Source organism: Nelusetta ayraudi, unplaced genomic scaffold, assembly GCF_046127955.1.
Source record: "Nelusetta ayraudi isolate G7.1 ecotype Tasmania unplaced genomic scaffold, CSIRO-AGI_Nayr_v1 ptg000042l, whole genome shotgun sequence".
NCBI classification, from domain to species: domain Eukaryota; kingdom Metazoa; phylum Chordata; class Actinopteri; order Tetraodontiformes; family Monacanthidae; genus Nelusetta; species Nelusetta ayraudi.
In genome coordinates this window covers 2085768-2106587 of record NW_027466092.1, presented here as the reverse complement: position 1 = coordinate 2106587, position 20820 = coordinate 2085768, and the positions used below count along the sequence as shown (strand labels likewise).

The following is a 20820-nucleotide window of genomic DNA, read 5'->3' as shown; positions in this document are numbered from 1 at the left end:
TTCTGGTGAGAGGTGCCTTGCACATCTATTCCACTTCAAACTCCACTGAGAGCAAGTTGCTGAAATGATAACGCACCTGAACTCGCCCTGTCAGCTCATGTGTCTTTGCATTATTGATTTGTGGAAGGGGAAAAAAAACAGAGACAGAGTTGTCTCGCCTTCCCACTGACCCCATCTTGATCTGGATGTCTTGTTTCTTCACTCATGATCACCGTGCTCCGGACAGCGCCGAGCTGCCTCATTGGAGGCATCGGAGCGAAGAGAATAGTGATTTCCACTCCCTCGGCCGTGCGTGCGTGCATGTGTGGATGGGGAAGGAGGAGTTGGGGCGTGAGGAGGGGAGGAGGAGGAGGAGGAGGTGGTGGTGGGGGTGGGGATCTTGCTTCCTCTTCCACAGACTGGTCTTTTCTTTCCCAACACGCTGATACACAAAGGCCACTGTTATCTAAAGGAGGCAAATGGGAGGAACGAACCACGAATGATTAGAAATTGAAAAGAAGATTGCTTTTGATTAGCAGTTGGTAATTAAGTCAGTCAGGCTGCCAGGCTGCTCCACAGCCAGTCCATCAACAATGCATGGCTTGACTTTGTGATTAACTCAGCCTTCCAGTGCGTGTGTGTGTGTTTTTTTTGCGTGTGAGTCAGGCGAAGTGCACGCTGCAGCTTGCCACTTGATTTCTTTCTTCCCCCCGATGTTTGATCTTGTGGTTCTATAATGGAAAACAGGTGAACCTTAAAGCTCGCCGGCTTCCGCCGCCCGTCTCCCTTTGTATGCTTTTCCGCTGTTGTTGTTCTTTTTTCCCGCCATTGGCATGCACGGTGGAGCGAGGCAGCCCACCCCTGACTGCGGACGTGCTCAGCGGCACGAGCCTGTAGCGCCTCGTCTCAGCATGCTGCCCAAGTCACAGCGAGCGGCGGTGAATGATTGATAAGGAGGGAAGAGAAAGTTGAAGGAGCGAGGGCAAATTCAAAGACAAATCAGGTGCGAGCAAAGGTGAAAAGGTGCAGGACAGGTGCTCGGGAGGAAAGTTGCTGCAAAGTCTGACAGAGAGAGAAATCAGTGAAGGGAGAGAGAGAAACAAGTAAAAAAACAAGAAGAAAAGGGGCTTACTTCTGTATGTGCTAAGATGGAAGGAAACATTTGGGGCCCCAAACAGCACGAAGAACAAAGCTAGGACGAGGTGATCTCCTGAGGAGATCAAATATGGAAGACGGGATCCAGTCAGAGCCCCAATTTCACAGTGTCCTGGCTTCCCGTCTTCCTGCCGCCGCCTCACGTGAAGCGGCTCTGCTCGGCTGCACCTCGGTCCCGGACATGTTTTATTTAGCAGGTTGCCGCTCGCTGGACGGCCGTTTTCATCTCCTCCTCAGCCTCTGAGCGTCTTCCCGCCGCTAATGGACTGGTGTCGCCTTCGTCAAGGGTGTCGCCCCCAATTCACGCCCGCCTGCCCGCAGGTGCGGCAACCCAGCGGAGGGTTTTCCCCTGTGATCGGCGTGCGCAGGTGCTCACGAGATCCAGAGCTTCTTGGAAAACACAGACTGAGGTTTGTGGCAGATAACATTGCACGACGGGGCTGGACGGTGTGCTTCACAAACTGCTGCTGATCTTCTGGGATTTTCACGATGCCACAACCATCTCGGTTGTGGATGCTTCCAAAAAGAGAAGATACCCAGCGAGCTGCAGCGTTGCGGATGAAAATGCCCCGTTGTTGCTGGGGGTCGAAATCAGTAACGCAGAAGGAATTGCGATAGCCACCGGTTGCAACCCAGGTGTGTAGAACAGCATCTCAGAGTGCTGCTAGCAAGGTGTGTCTAACAAAGTGGCTGGTGAGAACACAATCCTTTCGGAATTCTTACATCCTGGCCGGTCCAGCAGCAGTTCCAGCATTGTGCGCCTCTACTGTCACCTGTGAGACCTTCCACTCTGAGTAATACCAGTGAGGGCTTCCCCTCATACCAACTTCTGCCTTCGAGCAGTGCGAACTAAAGGCTGCATGTGAACCCACCCACAACCCCAACCCCATCTAGTCTCTCCTCTGGCAGCAACTCTCTGACTTCCCCCCACAGTCCTGCAGTGTAACCTCCCCAACACCTGAACCGAGCGGAGGTGCACTGAATTTAAAATGATCCAACGTGCCAATTATGCGGCGTAAACGAAGTTGCGAGGCAGCCAACACTGCCGCCGACAGCGCCGGGCTCCCTCAGCAACGCTGTGTTTCACAAGATTCGCCCAACGCTCACACGCTGGGCAAACTGAGCGACTGCCTTATGTTTCTTTCTGCGGAATTTCGCTGGCGCCTCCTGTTTTCGCTCGCCCTCGTGAAATCCGCCCTAAACCCACTGCGCGTCCGCCACAGACCGCCGTTCGACGCGTGACGGCCGTCCTGCTGCCGCCGTGGTACGCTGGTGATTGTCACAACAGACAGGATGCTGGAGTTGGGTTTTGATCCAAAGGGATTCGTGGTGAATTGAGTCTGGTTAGAGTGTGCAGAAGGGAGAGACAGCACAAACATGAAATCCAATTCCAGCTGTTAATAAGCTTTCTGTTTTATTCAGTTCTATCAACATGGAGACTAATCTCCAGTCAGATTGCTGAGATTTCCCTCTTGTTTGTCATAATATGACGGGACCAATCAGGTGATTGCCCTGATACGGGTCTTCTCCAGCTGAAACCTGATGCTATATTGGTGCTCTACTGGTGCTGCACTGGTGATTCACTGGTGCCGGACTGGTGCTGGACTAGTGGTGCACTGGTGCTGCACTGGTGCAGGACTGGTGCTGGACTGGTGCCGGACTGGTGCTGGTGGCAGCTCCAAGTCAGTTCACTTGCAGAACCGGCAACTGCCTGCAAGTTAGCGAAGTTAGAGAGCCACATCTTTACATCACCGACCGTGACCATTGTTGTTTCTTCACCAGGAACAACAGTGATGACCAGTGTCGCTGCCTTTGTCTGTCTGTGGTTGCTGGTCGGCTGTTTGGTCACGCCTGATTGGAGGAACTCTGACGTTTTGATGAAATTTCCCTTCAGTTTTAATATGGCTTGTTGTCAAGATGGACGTGAACATATCTTGACTGTGTGAAACATTCCTGCTGCCACCCAGAGGGAATTGGTGACAGCACCCTGTCGGTGTGGATGAATATAGTGCTGATGTCTCTCCTCTTGCCACAGATGCTCATTCAGTCTCAGATCAAACTTTTGAATGTCTCTGAAGAAGTTCAGAGCACCACAAGTGTTTTCCAGCAGTTGACCCCTGGTGCAGCTGCACCTCCCTGCTGATCCACCTTACAAGGGTCGTCCTTTTGCTCTCTGCTCTGTTTCCTGTCTTTCAAGTGCCCCTCCACTCCATACTGTGTTTCCATGTTGTCTTCTGTCCTTCACTCTGCAGAGTGACATACGAGCCGAGCCCGACACGATTAGGTGTATTTTCTTTTTTTTTTTACTGTCACCTGTTCCTCCGAGGAGAACTTCTGTTCCTCAAGTGCAGTCAGGAAACTCGGAGCACCCGAGCTTAATAAAGCTTAATAAAGCTTAATAAATTCACAATAAAATACAATAACATAGGAATACAAGTGTCTTGACCTTTACGGCATACAATAAGGCAAAGCTACAGTAAATATTAGAAACCCGACAAATTTGAAAGCGGTTTTATTAAATCGTTTTTGCGTTTGGATCCTGGACAAAGCCCGGCAAAGCTATTTACTGGGCGTGAGAATTTTAAACATTGATTCCGGATGCTGGGAAATTCCCTCCCCAGAGTGGAGATGAAGCTGCTGGCCTGTGGGTGTCCATGTCTCAGCGGACTCCCCCAGTAAACTGGCTCATTATCTCACACACTGTGATCATTAGAGAGGGGTCTCTGGAGAGGGAGGCTCTCAGGTGAAAACCCAGCGGAGTCACTCCCCTGGGACGACACAGTGCAGCACTACACGCACACACAAACACTACAAGCCTTTTAGAACTTGTCCTCGTGCCCCATTTGCTGCAGTTGAACTCTAAAGTGTTGTCAATCAACACCTCACACACACAATATATATATATATATATTTTAATATATATCACCAACACTGTAAACAGTGGCCTCTGATCTATTTTGCATCAATGCATTGATCCAACATTTGTACTTTTAGCCTCATGAACCACTATTGACTCTTATTACCAGTTGAGATAACATTCACTAAAGGCAGTGTCTGGCATTAGCCTAACTTTACTGTGAGGACTTTTTGTGAGTCATCAGTCATTCTGGAAAAATTCTTGACCTTTATCTGTAGCACTTGGAGTCAACAAAGTTTGTGACTTCAGAAACTATTAGGGACAGCTGGACGTCCACCACTTTGGACCGTTAGCCATCCATTGTTGATGTGTTTAGTAGCTGCAGCATGACGTGTACTGCAGCGTCAGACTGGACCAGTTGTATCGATGACTGTTATAGGCTGCAGCCTGGCCACAGGTCGTCTTCTTGACTCTGTCTTGTTTTTTTTGTGATGTCATCCTTTGCTGTGAAAAAACATGTATGAATCTTGCAAATTTTAGCTATCAGCAGAGGAGCATCAACAGTGAATATCATTGATATCAGAGCATAAACACCATTGATGCACTATTTTGACATTCAAGAAATAGAGCCGGAATCACAACTTCCTTTAAAAAAGGGAAAAGACTGGCAGCAGCATTTGCCTCCCATCCATCCATCCATCCATCCATCCATCCATCCACCCACCCGCCCATCCATCCGTCAGTCCATCCATCCACCCACCCACCCATCCATCCATCCATCCATCCATCCATCCATCCACCCACCCGCTCAGCCATCCGTCAGCCCATCCATCCATCCACCCATCCATCCACTCATCCATCCATCCATCCATCCATCCACCATCCACCCGCCCGCCCATCCATCCATCCATCCATCCACCCATCCATCCAATCACTCACCCATCCATCCATCCAATCAAACCCGCGACCTTGTTGCTGCGCTGGTGACAGCACTAGGCGGTGCACCTCATGTTGTGGTTGTCTGGCATTACAGCTTTTTTGTGGCATAGATGGTAACATCATGGTTCCCAGGAAGCTGCAATACACACATATATGGTGCACAGCTGGACATGCAGTCAGTCCAAACACACGCGCACATGCACATCTGCCGGAGTTTTGCTCAGTTAGTTTTGCGATTACCGACCAGCTGCCTGCCCAATTTCCTTGAGTCAGGAGCATCTGTGTGCTCCCCCAACCCTCGCCTCCACCCCCACCCCCCACCCTCGTCTCCACAACCCCCCCAAGCCAGCACGTCATTATTAGAACCCGTCACCGTGGCAGGCGACAGGAACTCAACTTAAGGAGAAGAGAGCCGAGGAGAATTGTTGCCGCAACAGCCAGCATCAGCAGTCCTGCGTGTCGCTGCGTGCGTGTTGAAGTGTTGCCCCTCCCCCTAACTCCTCCCCTCACCTCCCCCACCAACCCCCGCCATCTTATTGTTCCCATTTTTATGTGTCTGCTTCACGTGATTTTCTTCTGCATTTTTTTTGTCGATGATATCTCTTTTACTTAATCCGATCTGCGCGCACGTGTGCGTTTGTTTGTGCATGCGGGCAGACAACAGGTGTGTCTTTCTGCACTATTAGCTTGCTGACTGAGGTAAACAGCGCAGTGTAATAGGTTGGCTGGAGATAAGCTGCGAGGAGGATTGGAGAGGCCTCTGCAGCAGCTGTGATAATGCATTTCTCTCAGTGTGTGTGTGTGTGTGTGTGTGTGTGTGTGTGTGTCAGTATGGTAGCATCTCGTCTCCACTTACCTGCTTAATGGAGATGAGTCAACCAGAAGCCCATTCATCGTGGATCTCCACGACATGTGTGCCGTGTCTGTGAAATGGTTCCCCTGCGTCATAGTCTGGTCAGAATTTGCCTCCAGCGCAAAAGAAAGTGTTGTTTTCTATAATATTTATAAAAGAAAATCTTTGGCTTTAGAGGAACAAAACAGAAGCAAATGCAAAAAGAGAGTGCATATTATTAAAGGGTCTGACTGCAAACACAGCTAGATGTGATATTTTCACATCTGTTCCGGTCCACTCTCCAAAGAGCCGTCCGGCCCTCCTCCACCGAGACCTTCCTCACCTGGTCTAGACAGCCAGACCCTCGCTGGGCTTTCCATCTCTTCCTAATCACAGCCCAGCTGTGGAGTGTCTCAACTCCTCCCCGATGGGCCCTTCAGAGCGTTTCATCTGCGGTCCTTTACACGCACCAGACCTTTCCTTCCCTCCTTGTCTTCCTTTCCATCCTCCTCTGGTGGGTTCGTCAAGGTGATAGCCGTGCACAGTAGCGGCACCCTTTGCTTTTGGCGAGGTGCAAAAAATAAAATAAAATGCAACAGCTCTTCTCCCAGCAAGCCCTCTGAAGAAAAGTGTGCAACCTCTTTCTGATGGGAACCCGATCCGCCGATGTTTATTCGGCCTGCAGCGGCGCTTTAGGCTGTTGAGCGGACGACTCTCACAGCTTAGTGATGCAGAGAGCCGCAAAGAAGCAGCGAGCTCCGTCTGAACATAACAAAGGGACGGTGAAACAGATGATGGTGGCAGAGGCGGCGCTTGTCGCGGTGGCTCTTCAGCCGCTGGCCAATAGAGGGAGAAATGCTGTGTGTAGTGCAGGTGGGGGTGTCGATGCGAGATGCACCAACTGGCCACTGTGTTCGGTGCACCTTGCGAGTGCCGACCTCCTGACAAAGTAGTTGGTGATTCACGGTTTTGGAGGTGTTGTGTGTTCTGCGAGGCTATTCTGCAGAGGTTGCTTTTATCCAGTTTCTCTTTGAGTTCCTGTTGCCTTTCTGTGGTCTCCAACAGCTCTGACCTCCGACCTCTGAGATCGACGAGGCGTTTTCCTCGTCTTTTTTAGGACCATTCTCTGTAAACCCTGGAGAAGGTTCCCAGTAGATCAGCAGCAGGTTGTGAGGCTGACCACCAACAACCACGTTCACTGTGTTCACTTCAATCCTCCGTCTTCTCCGTCCTGATGCCCAGCGTGAACCTCAGCAAGTCGTCTTCACTCACGTCCTTACGCCTGCGTGCACTCAGTTGCTTCCATGTGATTGGCTCATTAGCTATTTCTGTTAACTAGAAGTTGATCATTGAACCTGATAAATTAGCCAGTGAGTGTATTCCTCAAGTCTCATCGTGGAGGAAACAGCTCAGTACTGATCTTTGAGAAGGAAAACTCAAGACAGTCAAATCAAGTCAATAGAAAGATGACGCCAGTCGGCTGCTGTCGCCTGTCTGGCCGCAGTTTCTGTTCCTTGTGTGACAACGAAAGCCTGCTCATAAATCTGTGCAACTCCGCAGCCCCGGTTGCTCATTGTCATCACATGATTGGTTGAGCAACCGATCAGCTGACAAGGATTCAAATGAGAGAAATTGAAATTTGAGCCACGCAATTACCAAAGCGAGGATATATATAGGTGTTCTCGAGTGGTTGGTCCCAGTGCGACTGTGTGCCTCCTCTCATAATGGGATGGTTTTTTTTTGTTGTTTTCCTTTGTGAAGCGCAATGGATCACATCTACTCAGTGTGTCTTGAATGGAATCCAGGACAGATTCATGGCTTGTGCCCAGCCCGAGATTGTGTTTATTCTACTTCTGTCACTCCTCGTCTGCTGTGCTCGCTGCCTGCACAGTGAAACTGTCAAACTGTGGTGTCACACCGGATGATGGTGTGCTTGCACGAGCGACAGGTGCTAACTGTCTCTGACGGAGTGTATAGACTTTACTTTCAGTGTTGTACATATACTGTGTGTGTAAATATATATGCACATACACACACACATATATATATATTTTTTATTTTTTCCCCACAGTGTGAGTAAATAACAGCTTTTCCCTCTTTCTTCCATTGCAGCCCTGTCACTGTTGCGTTCGAGTGAGGAAAAGGCCCCTGTCCTGCAGAATAAATTCATGGGTGACATCGAGGAGCTGGCTGCCAGCTACGAACGCAAGCTCATAGAGGTCAGTGCTGTCTCTTTATTTTATTTTTTTTAATATCGTTTTTGATGTCTTGGAAGTGTTACATTGGTGAGAAAACAACACTCAGCTGTATCACAGTTGTTGTACTGGGAATGTAGTGTGTATGTGTGTGTGTGTGTGTGTGTGTGTGTGTGTGTGTGTGTGTGTGTGTGTGTATGTGTGCGCACAGTGCAACAACGGCGATGCAGTGGTCACACACACGCACAAACTTCAGATTAACAATATTGAACTCAACAATTTGAGAAATAACTCTTGATAGTTAATGACCACTGTCACATGGTTTGACTAAAAGTAAGCCTAAATTCAGCAGTCTGTTAGCATAGTATAAAGACCCAAAGCTGGACTTTCACTAAGCCCCACCCCTGTTGTTTGCTGTATTAACAGACGTCTCGCTACTTTTTTTCTTCGGCTTTGGGGAGATCAAACCAAATCAAAAACCTCATCTGAAATATTTGTGTCACTGGCAGCTAGATTAGCATTTTTAGCTTCTGCCTGAAGCTTGACTGGTCTCCTTGTGCATAATCACAGTTCTAAGATAGGATTGGATGAGGGTTATTCTAGGGAGGGGCTTCCTGATGGGTCAGTCGGTGTAGTGGCTTCAAAGAAGAGAACCAACACCTTGCAGATGGTGTATTTTAGCACACGCTTTCTGCAAAGTGGAGCCAGCAAAAGAAGTAAAGAATGGAAATTTCTTTGTTTGAAGGGAGTTGACTGTCAGAATGAAGACTCTGTATACCTGTTTAATAATACTTAATAACATAGCGACGTGTCCAGAAACTCTGTTCTGCATCTAATAAAACCCGACTGAACGCCACCCTGCTGAGAGAAAGCAGACTGAAATAGAACATTTTCCAGTTTATTTTTACTTAGAGAGGATGAACAGGATTTCACCGCCTGCATTCTATACGCTGCGTCGTCTGCCCCTGCCAGAACATCAAACAGCAGTCAATCTGTTTGGGTGGTGGAATTCAATGCGCGCTAGAGCAGAGTCTGTCACACACACACACACACACACACACACGCACACACACACACACACACACACACACACACACACACACACACACAGAGTTTAGACTTTCACCGCCGTGGCTGCTAACGCTACAAACAGTTGCACTGGACACACAGTTTTGTCTGGAGCGTTTTGGAGCATCTAATCCTCAACACCTCAAACTTGTTAAATTAAAGTTCTGGACGTGAGCGGCCAGACACGAGGAACTTCTCGGCCGGCCTCTTCTGTCCAAACAGGGGAGGAATTTGTACTCCCTGCCGCCGCATCGATCCCAACCTCGGAGCGCCGCGGCTGAGACGTTCCCAGCGCAGCTTCCCGTCCACATTCAGCTGCGGCACACGTTGGAGCTCTTTAACTGGAGGCTCCCGGCTGCATGATGGATGAGGGCAGTTGTCCACTTGTTTGTGCTGCGCTCCTAACGAGGCCGCCGCCGCTGGTGGTGGTGGAGGGGAATCTGCGACAGCGGCCGGGGGGGACGAGGCTGTGATTAATTCATGTGGCGCTTTACATTTCTTTGACAAGAGCAAACATTCCTCCCCGGGTTTTTTTTAAACTCTGTTGTCTTTCATGCTCATGAACTGTACGTGCGAGGCACATTAAAAAACGCTGTTTACTTATTTATCGTCCATTTGCTCGGCCATCGGGGCCTCGCAGCGAGCACACAGTGCCGCCCGCCGTCGTGGTCCCAGGCCAGCCGGCCCTGTAATGGATTTGTTGAAACAAGCCAGTCAGACAGAACAAAGTGGCTTTTTTTCGCCCCCCTAATATACCTAACAAGTTGTTTGGTAGAACTGGAGCAAAAGGTGAAATTGGCTGTAACAAGAGCGCTAATGATATCAGCGTGTGGCTAAGGAGGACTTTTTTTTTTTTTTTTTGTACGACTGCGCTGCATTATGGGAGAGACAGCAGAGCAGAGCCGAGTGTTGATATGAAAGCAGCTCGGTGGTGATTTGTAGATTGTGCGATTGACGTGAGCAGCCGTCGGCTCTCCTGATTCGACCGTCTCGCTGCTGTGAGAAAAAAAAAACAGCTGTCCCGGTGCAGTTATTGATTTTTGAAAATGTCACATCCAGCCGCACGGCACACACGCCCGCCCGACCCAGCAGGCCGAGCTCGGCATTTATTAGCCCAGGAAACATGTTGTAGTTTTTTTCAGTCCAACAAACGATGCTGGTTTGTCTAGTGTACTTTTGAATCATATTGGAGCCCAGTGTCGCGACACTGTGTGATCTCTCTGCTCTTCCTCCTCTCCTCTGTGGCGCTGCGCTCAAGGCTCTAAAATGCTAAAGTGTCAAAGTATGAAGGTAGTTCAAAGGCACAAAGTAACTTTAACAGCCAGCAGCCAATCATTTGGACTCAGAGGTCAGAGGGGATTTATGGAACATGATCCTGCAGTGAAGCCAACTCCCGAGTAGCCATTGGCTGCCCTAAAAGTGGCTAGAAGTCGATCAGTTATATCTTGGCCTTATTTGCGTAAATGGTCATGTGAATATCATTGTCATGGATACCGTAGGTCTGAATGAGAGAGGAATAACGTCATGGAAGAGACAGTCAAGTGTGTTTAATATCTTCAGAGGCTACAGTTTAGGCCCCGTTTACAGGAAGAAAGACGGGTTTCTCTGAAAACGCACAAATATTTGCGTTTACACCAATCTGTGCGGTTTCATTTTCACTGAAGCCGCACTTTTTTTGAAATCGCTCCTCAGGGTGCACATTTTTTTAAAAAAAAACGCCTCCTTGCCCAGTGTGCACAGTGAAAATAAACACGATGAAAATGATTTGCAAACCTCCTGTTTTACTTTTTTATTGATTTTCTGTTGGGTCAGCGGGCTGGGATATTGAGGCAGGAAACCTAAATGACAAAAATGTTAGTGAACTTTTACTGGCACGATTCCCAGTCAACCTGAACATGGGCCTCTCAAGGCTTTGTGCTCTAAAGTAACTGGAAGCAGCAGTTCAACGCTGCCGTTTATCCACGTCGTGTTTTCACCAGCCGTCTTTCTTTCTGGCGCTGATGTTGTTAGCGAGCGTCTGCTTCGTTAAACATGGCGCGCTCAGGGTGTTCTTCTTCTTCCACACACGCCACCACACCAGGCCTGGCGTAGGTACTACATTGTTTCCAGCGCATCCGTGTAAATGGGATTTTCTTTTTTTTTTTTTTTGGAATACGGCTATGTGTAAACCCCCTTTTTTTTAGAACGTTTTTGAAAATGTACGTTTAAAAAAAAAAATAAATAAGTCCATCTCTGTGATTTTTTTCCCCCGTAATTCTTCTGTTAAAAAGGTGAGTCAGTGCATCAGAGGAGCTCGTTATAACGGCTCATGATTTGGGAGAACACGACCAGTGTTGAAATTACTGTACCACACACCGCCATTGAAGTGTGTGACCTTTATGCCACTAACCGTACTGTGAGCGCTGAGACAGAGCTAAAGTGAGATGTAGAGCAGCGGCTTTCATGCCCCTGACACAGAGACGTGTTCATGAATGCGTGCTCGACTTCAACAGATGTGCACACATCAGTATGGCTGAGTGATATTTCACACACACACACCAATCTGCACAGATGTCAGAACTAAGCGTCTTCAAAAAAAAAAAAAAAAAAGGAAAAAGAACCCAGCATATCAGTGTATGAGAACACTAACATCTCCCACCGGACCTGTGCCTGACATTAAGCCAGTGAGATGATGAAAAAAAAAAAAAAAAAAAAATGGAGAGAGAAAGAAGAAGGAGATGATTTAAAGGCAGATGTAGGCCTGAAGATGGAACTGTGAAAAAGGACGAGGGTGAAACGGCTCAAAGGGGGGAGGCAAGTGCAAGTGTTTTAATTTTTTTTCTCCTTTGTTGTACGATGCATGCTGCTATTGTGGGAAATGAAACACCAATTACATAACACTGTTAACGTGTCCGCCGAGGTTTCTTAGAAACTGCAGATCTGCATGACATTGATCGTGAGTTATGAGGGAACCGTTGGCGGGTGGTGATGTAACGCATCTTCGTTATGAGGGCGCACAAAACCTTTTGTATCGGCCTCAAAGTACATAACCACCTATGGAACCGCACGAGCATCTGTCAGTCATCATGAAGACATTCAGACACATTTCTGCTTGTCATTATGGCCAGACAGAACAAGGGGAAAAGTAAATAAATACTTATAAAATATCTTTTTTGTCTTTCGCTAAACACATCATCGTATTGAAGTCACGCACACACATGGCTCGACATCGATGGCTTTTGTTGGACAGCGGCCTTTTAAATGACTGCAATTTTTTTTTATTTTTTTTTTAATAAAATTCATTTTAGAAATGTCAAGGTCAAAATTGTTTTTTGTTTTGTATCAGATTGGACAGCAGAAAAAAAATATTCCACCTAAATTTTCCTCAACTGTATATTTACTTTAGGTTTCAAGCAACGTGAGGCTGCTGCAATTGTCAGGCCATTTATGTGTGCACGTCAGATAAAGCATGCTTTTGTGACAAGATGCACTGGGCACCACGCATGTGTAACCAGGGTTAAACACAAAGCGTGACACAAAGCCAGCGCTTCAGCTTACAGTGGTGTTGGCTTTGGTGGGGATACAGGACGGAATTGGTTGCCTTCGTCTCGGAATCAGTCGCATGTGAAGACACATCTTGCCCTCGCTGAAATAGTCTAAAAACCAAATTAGCAGTGAGCCTCTTCCATGTGTTCTGTGTTTTTGATGCACACGATCAAAGCGAAAAACCTCACTCAGGTCCAATGAAGCAGATTGGAAATTTTTAAAAGTGATCTCGTTGTATCTGTGATTCTGTGTGTTTGTGCAATCAGCTCAGCTCTTGCGTGAAAAGGCGACGCAAACACGTCGGTCGGCGACGATGCCGCCGTGTCTTTTTCCCCCTTGTTTGTCCTCAACTTCAACCTTGCCGTGTAAAGGTGTTTTTTTTTCCCCCCACTCGTATTACTGAGGAACCAGTCGGTGACGTTCTGCTGCCATCAGGCTTCTTATGGAAACAAGACGGAAGCGGATGTGAGCGACTGGTGTTGCTGCTGAAGTAGCTTCAGTTATATCAGAGCTGGAGAACAAAGATCGACGCCGACGGCGTTTCTGAACGAAGAGGATGTTTTTGCTTTACGGCCGTCTGGCTTTGCCAAGTTGGAACTCTGCCGTGGACTGTTTGCAATGGTACAATGACACCCCGTCCATGCCGCCCCTCGTGCCAGTTGGAAGCGTCAGATACATCCTCCCATTCAAACGTTGTTGTTTTTCATGGACTCTTTCCAAGACAGAGTTTTGGAAGCCTGTTATCTGCCGTGTGTTGGAAGTCAACCTGACCACCTCTGGAGGTGGTTTGGGAGTTGTTTTTTTTTTGTTTGTTTTTTTTTACAGCATTTTGCAGATATTTTACACCTCTCACTTAACCTTAATGTACCGTAGTGCTGATAGATTGTGCTCACCGCAGACCGTTGCAGTCATTACCACGTATAAATCCAAGCAATGTCAAGTAATTATTTCAAACCCACAGGGTCTGTAAACTTTCATCCAGGTTACACAAATACTGGGAAAAACTGCGCTTTTAGGCCTCATTACATCATACAGTATTGCTTTGTTCAGCAGATGTCTGACTCACATCCATTACACAAGCTGACTTTAATATGTCCTGTGACTAGGCAGTTACCGCCGGAGCAGAACTTTTTTTTTCTTTTCTTGCCGTTGTTTTCCCATGGCGTCTTTTTGATAGCTGTTGTGTTGTATTCATAAGTAGAGGCAGAGCGCTCGGCAAGGATAAAGAAGAGATATGGGTCAAAACTTCCAGTGGGATCAGAGATTCTCCCTTTGATCCGGCAGCTCATTAATTAACCATAAACAACATCAAGAACAAGAACAACAATTACAAGCTGCCGACTCGGAGTTTCCGGAGAGGAGAGGAGACGCCGAGATAAACTGGGAGGATACCAAGCCGTGTAGCCACACAATGCCTGTCGCTTGCTGCCGAATGATAGAGACTTTTAAAAAAGGAAGAGAAAAAACATGTGTTATGCACGGGATTCTTTTCCGAATAATGCAGGTGACGGTGCTTTGAAGTTTCCAAATATGCTTTCAAGGCAAAAAAAAAAAAAAACCCTCTCAACTAGTACCTTAAAATATTCTTAGCCTTGTACGAGCTTCTAACGATGCCTGTGTCCAAACTGACACCGTCGCAACTTTCCCTTCAAATGCAAATTACTGATTGGGCAATGAAGAGGTTCTCAAGAACCTTTTGTTTTATTTGTAAGGAAGTTAAATATTTTAGAAGCTATTGAACAGGCAAAAAAAAAAAAAATCTATTGATGTCAATTTCTTCATACTTGTTTTAATTAGAATTATAAAGATCCACATTATACAAAATTAAAGTTCTTCGTAATTGGTGGACCAGGTTTACGAGATTAATTAGCAAGGAAACAAACAGCATGCTTAGCCCTCTGTTTGCAGCCTCCTTCTCCGGTTTCAGCTTCCAGTTAAAACTGATGTTTTTTTTTTTTTGTTGGACCTTCCACATGATTGGAAAGGGACTCGGACGGTCTCAGAGGGTGGAATGAACATCTGGCTGGGAATGTTGACACTAATAGAGGTTTCAGTGTCCCTTGTGACATCACAAAGGGTTCATTTAACACGTGTCAGCACACGCTTTCTAAAAAGTGGAGCATGCAAAAGGGTGAATGGTTGGCTTTTTCTCATCTCGGCGCTGATTGTTTGACAAAAGAGAATAATATGCTTCATTTGTGTCCTTCAAAGTCTAAAGAAAGACTCTCTGATTTTTTTTGTGAGACCACTTTAGCTCTTCTGCAGTCTCGTTCGGTTTTGAGCTGAATGTTTTGTTTTTTCCCCGCTGCACCCTGCAGCAGTTTCCCTTCGGCACATTGTGGAGGACACTTCAGCGGCAAAACTTTGTCTTTATAAACTTTGAAGAATTGTCTCTGGGAAACAAAATTAAACTTTTAGCTTGATTCCGTTCAACTAAATGCGGCCTTTTCATGAGTTTTGGGGCGGTTGAAAAACACAGGAATGATGAGCTTCACCTTGCAATCTGTTCTACTGGCAGGTAGAACAATAATTCAATTGTTAATAAAAAAGAAATCTGGCCTGGTGTGCCTTGATGTGTCTAATGATCTTACACCTAAAACATCTGCTTTAGTGGCGTCACGGCAGTTCATTGCTATTTTCTTATTTACTTGTGCATTATTTACCCCATTTCCACTCAGTCCTCATTTCTTTGTGACCCTCAGGTGAAACCAAATGTGTCTGTTGGCTGTGATGGTTGACTGTCTTATCTTCAGACATCTACAGGAAATGATGTATATATACCATTAGACGATCGAACTTGAGTTCTTGACTTAATTTTAACCCAGCTTTCAGAAAAGGGAGAGAACATTCTGAAGGTGTTTTTGACAAAAAATTGTCAAGTTCAAATTTCTGTGCATTAGCTGCACATCACTTTAAGGCCATTTAATCTTCTACTTTTTGTACAAAAATGCGGTCCAGTTGTTAAAACCACCACTATAGTAGCATCCACGCTAATTTCTTTAGCCACTGTTTGCAATTTGTTGCTGCTGGTTCTCGGAGCTGACTGCTGGTCGGGCTTTCGACCTTGTTATTCACGAAGAAAAAGAAAAGATTGATTGACACCTCTGTGAAGGTGGGTCATCAAGATCCAGCTGCCAGGTTGCAAGGTTCATTTGGAAATTCAACAATTTCTCAGTGAGAGCTTCATCCCAATTCCTCTAAAACCTTTCCACGTACACAGACAGAGCGATCAGCGGTTTCAACCAGCTGTGATTTCTTTTTTTTTTTAAAGTCCAAAATAAATGCATCATAATGCACTTTAGCACAATAACTCAACATCTGAAAGGACACATGATCGGGCTGTTGGTGCCGCGTGACGCGGCTGTGACAAAGAGCTGCTCCAGATTTAGCTTCCGCTATAAACTCCCATCGCCGTCTCGTCTATGGGTCCATCTGCCGCTCTCTCAACACTTCCTCCCTCTCACTTCGCACAGCCCCCTCCCCCCACCTCCAAATCGGCTCCGAGTGGACGAGGCAGCTTGTGATGTCTCTATTCCTCTTTTCTCGCCCTCCTTTTTCCTCCTCTTCCTCCTCTTCCTCCCCCTCCTCACCCCCCTCCCAGCCCCCAGCCCTGCCTGCTTGTTTCTGGGAGCAGCTGTGCCGAAGTGAGTCACAAACACAGCCAAAGAGGCACAAGCTGCTTCCAGATTTGTGCAAAACAGTGGGCCGTCCACGCTGAGGTGACCACGTGCACTCCGGCTGTTCCAGCAACTGATGCCTGATCTGACTTGACGACAAGGTGACGCTGGGCAGCGTAGCAGCATAGCAGCTAGTAGCGGTGGCCGCTAGCTCTGAGCCTCCTCACCCTCACACCAGGTGTCCTTCCTCTCAGTAGTGCCTTTATTGAGACAATTTGTTCCATCTTTTGGACCTCAGTGGCAGCTTTCTCCACTGTGACCATGACACACGTGTGTCCATGTGAGTGAACAATGCGTGCAGAGTTAATGTCCTGTAACTAATATTGATTGGCCATCAGCGTCTCAGCCTCTAAACGTCAGAGAGGCCATTGTTGTTGACGGCTGTTGGTTTCAATGAAATCCCTTGAGAAGAAACGATTGGTTTGTATTTCCTGGAGTGGGCGGGCCTTAACCCAGCACTGACTTCAGTTTTGCAGTCTTACTTTTTACAGTTTGAATGTGAGATTTTCCAGAGTTTCCAGACTCCTTGTCCTGCCTTGTCCTCTTCTTTCCCCCTCGTGTCTCTGCCTGAACTCGGACGTGTGTCCATATTTTCCCCATCCTTCCGACCTCATTTCGCCTCGTCCTGATCACCCTGCGTGTCCCAGCCTAATTAAGGTTATGAGGTTTCGGATCAGCAGCAGCAGCAGCAGCGCCACCACCACCGCCGCTCAGCTCAGCCAGCGCGGCCTTTCTGGGCTCCTTCCTATTCAGGCCAGCTCGGCTCAGCTCACTGCAGCTTAGATCAGATCCAGCAAGTTGGGAGAAGAGAGGAAGAGGCACAAAAGTGATGCCGTGAAGATAGTTGAGGCTTGTGTGTGTGTGTGTGTGTGTGTGTGTGAGCGTGCCTCTTTAAACACTGTGATAACAGGGTGTTTGTGTGCGGTCAGCATGGCTGTGGTGGCGCTCAGTTGTGCGTTTAGCCCAGCGGTGCTGACAGATGCATCACACTCAAGCAACCCCTGCAGGCCAGTGCCTGATAGCAAACATCCATTTCCGTTTATTACCGCGTTCTCGCCAGCATTTTGCTGCGGCAAGCTATTGTTATGGAGACCGCAAACTTTTTTAATAATCCAAAATTTGTTCTTGCTCTTCCTTAAGGTCTGTTTAAACACAGAGAGTAAAGTTTGCCACGCGCTCGCTTCCAGCACCGTTTCCGCGCCTCAGTATTGCGCCAAGCAAATGAAAGCAATTTGTCTTTGTAAAACCACAAAATAACCGGCATAAACAAATATTTTCTTTTTTAATTCTGTGCCGCCGAGCTTGCCATCTGCAGTGCATTTCTCCTGATTCATCGTCAGTATTAGATGTCATATTTGGACCAGAGAGTACGTACCTGAATAGTATTTACCTTGTTAGCTTTTCAGCTTTTTAGTTTAAACAGATGAACTGGGAACACAGTGATATTGGGCTCTGGGAAAATCTGATTTAATTATAAAATGAAACAAGGACTGAGTCGATTCTCGCTGGATGGTAACTTCTAAAAGGCAGGAGAGGCATCCTAATTAATTAACCCTAATTTTCCCCTGAGGAAACGGTAAGCAGTAGTGGTGCAGTGCTGTGCTCAGGAATCACTGGGTGAATGAATGGATTTTTGCTTTCTGCGATAATCTGCTTGGTAGTTTGTGTTAGAGGGAGGGATTTGATGAATTTGTATGTGTTTTTCTCACTCTTGAACTAGATCAGGTCATCAGAAGACTTTGAAAATGTGACCAATCAGAGCAGAGCAAGTGTAAGGGGATGGGGAAAGTAAAGACTATGTTCTCTGCAGAAGGTTGTAAACAGAGGGCTAAATACAATGTTTTTTTCCTGGTCTATTGTTTTTTTTTTTCAGTGTGAGGCTGCCCCACTGGTGTCTGGGATAAGAAGCCAATAATATGGAACTTTGAACTTTACCCGCATTAAATATTTATGTCTGAGGTCAAGGTCGCTCTCTTTTTACTTTCATTTCTTTTAGTACCTTTTATATCAACTTTTAAGTATATTTTCCACTTTTCCATGTTGACGAGAAATTTCCTCTACATACATGATTGATAAAGGTTGGGTTGCATTACAATTAACAGCAACTATTCACTTTTCAGCCAGAATGGAAGAGAACTGAAAAAACACATTGTTTTTCAACTCTGTTAATCCAATTACTTCCAGCCTAAGGGATGTTGTCAAAATGATCTGGAGAGCCTGAAAGTGTCTTTTTTTTTTTTTTTTTTAATGATTCAATCACGTTGAGTTATTTCTCTGCCGGTCAACCCCCCGGGGCCTCGTTGGAGTCTGTCAACAAATAATTTTACATGCGTTGGCAGTCACATTAAAAACAAATACAAAAACGGCCATTATAGGAAATGGTTGTTAAATAATAGTCCCACGCTACCTACATCTTCCATTGTAGCTTTGACTGACAACTCCCCCCCACATAATGTGCGTTTAAATTGGAGTGATGATTGCAGGGCGGGCCGAGCTGCCTGGCTGAGCCGTGAAGTGGTGGAATAAAAACTCCTGGTAGCCAGAAGCAAACAAATGCCTTGCAGCCCTCTTCTTCTCTGGCTTGTTGAGGTTTTTTTTTAATGAAAGGTTTCGCCTTAAATCCCATTAAACATTGGGAAAAAAATAACTGTACAAAGTTTGAAAGCAGCTCATCACCTTCTGAGAATGACTAACTGCTGCTGACAAGGCGCTGGGTTCCCACGCCATCATACAGTAGAACTTGTCAGCTGTCTTCTCTCTACCGACCCAGTTAATGTCAGTGACTTCACATTGGAGCCCCACTCAGACTGGACCTTAGGGGACAATACCAATATCTTTTTATAGCTTTGGTCATCTTGGCCCGCTTTTCCCATCATGCCTTGGACCTACCGTGCAGAGAGGAAAGAAAGAAATTATTTTTCGTTTGATGATTTCCAGAAGCGCCACAGCATTGACTCATGAAATGTGCTGAATGTGTAAAACCACTAGTCTGAAAAAACTGTAGTATATATGCCAGGACTGTAAAGTGGCGCTACAAGACTGCCACAGAAATGGACAACAGACTCAAGAAGACGGAGAAAAGAGAAGATGGCAGCGAATATGAATGTGGGCCAACGATGAGGTCGAGCAAACAAACAGTGTAATCCGCCATTGTTGCTGTTGTTGGCATGGTTAGCGCTTGCAGGCTACCAGAGCGGTGGGGCGACAGAGTCCTCAATTCAGAAACATTGTGTATGGGTTGTAAACACGGAAATGCCGAGGTTGGTTTAGACATTTAGTCACTCTGCGCCGTTCTCAAAATGTAACTGTATCGAGGCTCCCAAAGTTCTGGTTCGGTCTCCGTACGATAAAAAAGTTTTGTCAATACTCCTGAACTCGGTGGCTGTATTGATAATTTCTTTCAGACGGCTTGTACAGATTCATTTAGGCTTTTTTTTCCTGCACGTATTCATCGGCACGTGGGGTAACCAGAATTGTACACGTGGAAAAACAAACCCATCACACGTCCAAGCCCCGAGATCTGCAGATGAACCTGAAGGTGCCCCAGAAAATATCGTGGCCATTTCATCAAATTGCCGTTGCTACCACCTGACCCCACTTGATACACTCTAATGCTCTCACTCAAATGCCATCGTCTCGTGCACGCTTGTTAACGTGCGGTTAAAGGCACCCGTGCACGACTGGCAAACTGATTAGCCGCCCTCACGCTGAGAATTAATTGGGTTCCTTCACGCTTAAAATTAATTCCCTCTTTCATAATGTCCCATTTAAGGGTTGTGGCAGTCGAACAAATAGAGGTGATGAATAGCCGAGGACGGGCTGATGGCGTGGCCAAAGCTTCACTGTAAAGACTGTAAAGGTCCATTGTGTCATATTTACAGGGACGCACTGGCATGGAATGGGACAGAAAATGCTAAGTCACTTGTTTTATTTGCTACTTTATAAGCCTTTGTTGACATAAAGATGGCGTCCACCCAGATCGTGCCAACACATGGATTAAAAGGTGATTAATCAAAAGATGGACAAAGCATCTGGTTTTTCATGCAGAAGAGCCAAAACTCGCATTCTATTCTATGTCCAGTGGGGACCGCCAAAGTTGGTTGCAAAAAAGAGAAAAAATGTTAATACGTCAAGGATCACTAAATTCATACCATTAACAAACTAGTTCATTTTTTTGTTGAAGAATCGCTCGTGAAAAAACATTAAATAAAAATAATCAGATAGATAGAATGTCTGATTTAGTCTAATTTTGAGTAAAAATGGGCAAGTTTTGGGGCGCACACATCCAAATATTGAATATTACAGTTTCAAAGCACACTTGAAACTCAAGGTGGCGCCGATGGAGAAACTAGTGGGTTGCGTCACGATCAAATAAAATGAAATAAAATCACGAATGGAAGATATGAGATAAAGCAGCAGGAAGAAAGTGAAAGGGATTAACAATGGTTTGTGGACAAAATGCATCTGCATTATTTAATGCTCCTAAAGCTAATGCACAAGGATTTAAGACTCTATGTGTTTATTGTGGCAGAGCTTAAATTTTAACCCCGTCTGGATTTTTGCTCCGTCTCGACTTTGCTTTTAAAGCACAAA

General features: G+C 46.3%; 1 protein-coding gene across 1 annotated transcript in view; it reads left to right on the top strand.

Annotated features, from left to right (window-relative positions):
* snx29 (sorting nexin 29) overlaps nt 1-20820 on the top strand; it is a 118915-nt gene that overhangs the window by 56828 nt on the left and 41267 nt on the right. Inside the window, exon 15 of the mRNA XM_076033635.1 lies at nt 7875-7981. Within this exon, the coding sequence (XP_075889750.1) occupies nt 7875-7981 (107 nt within the window). The remainder of the gene's footprint in view (nt 1-7874; nt 7982-20820) is intronic.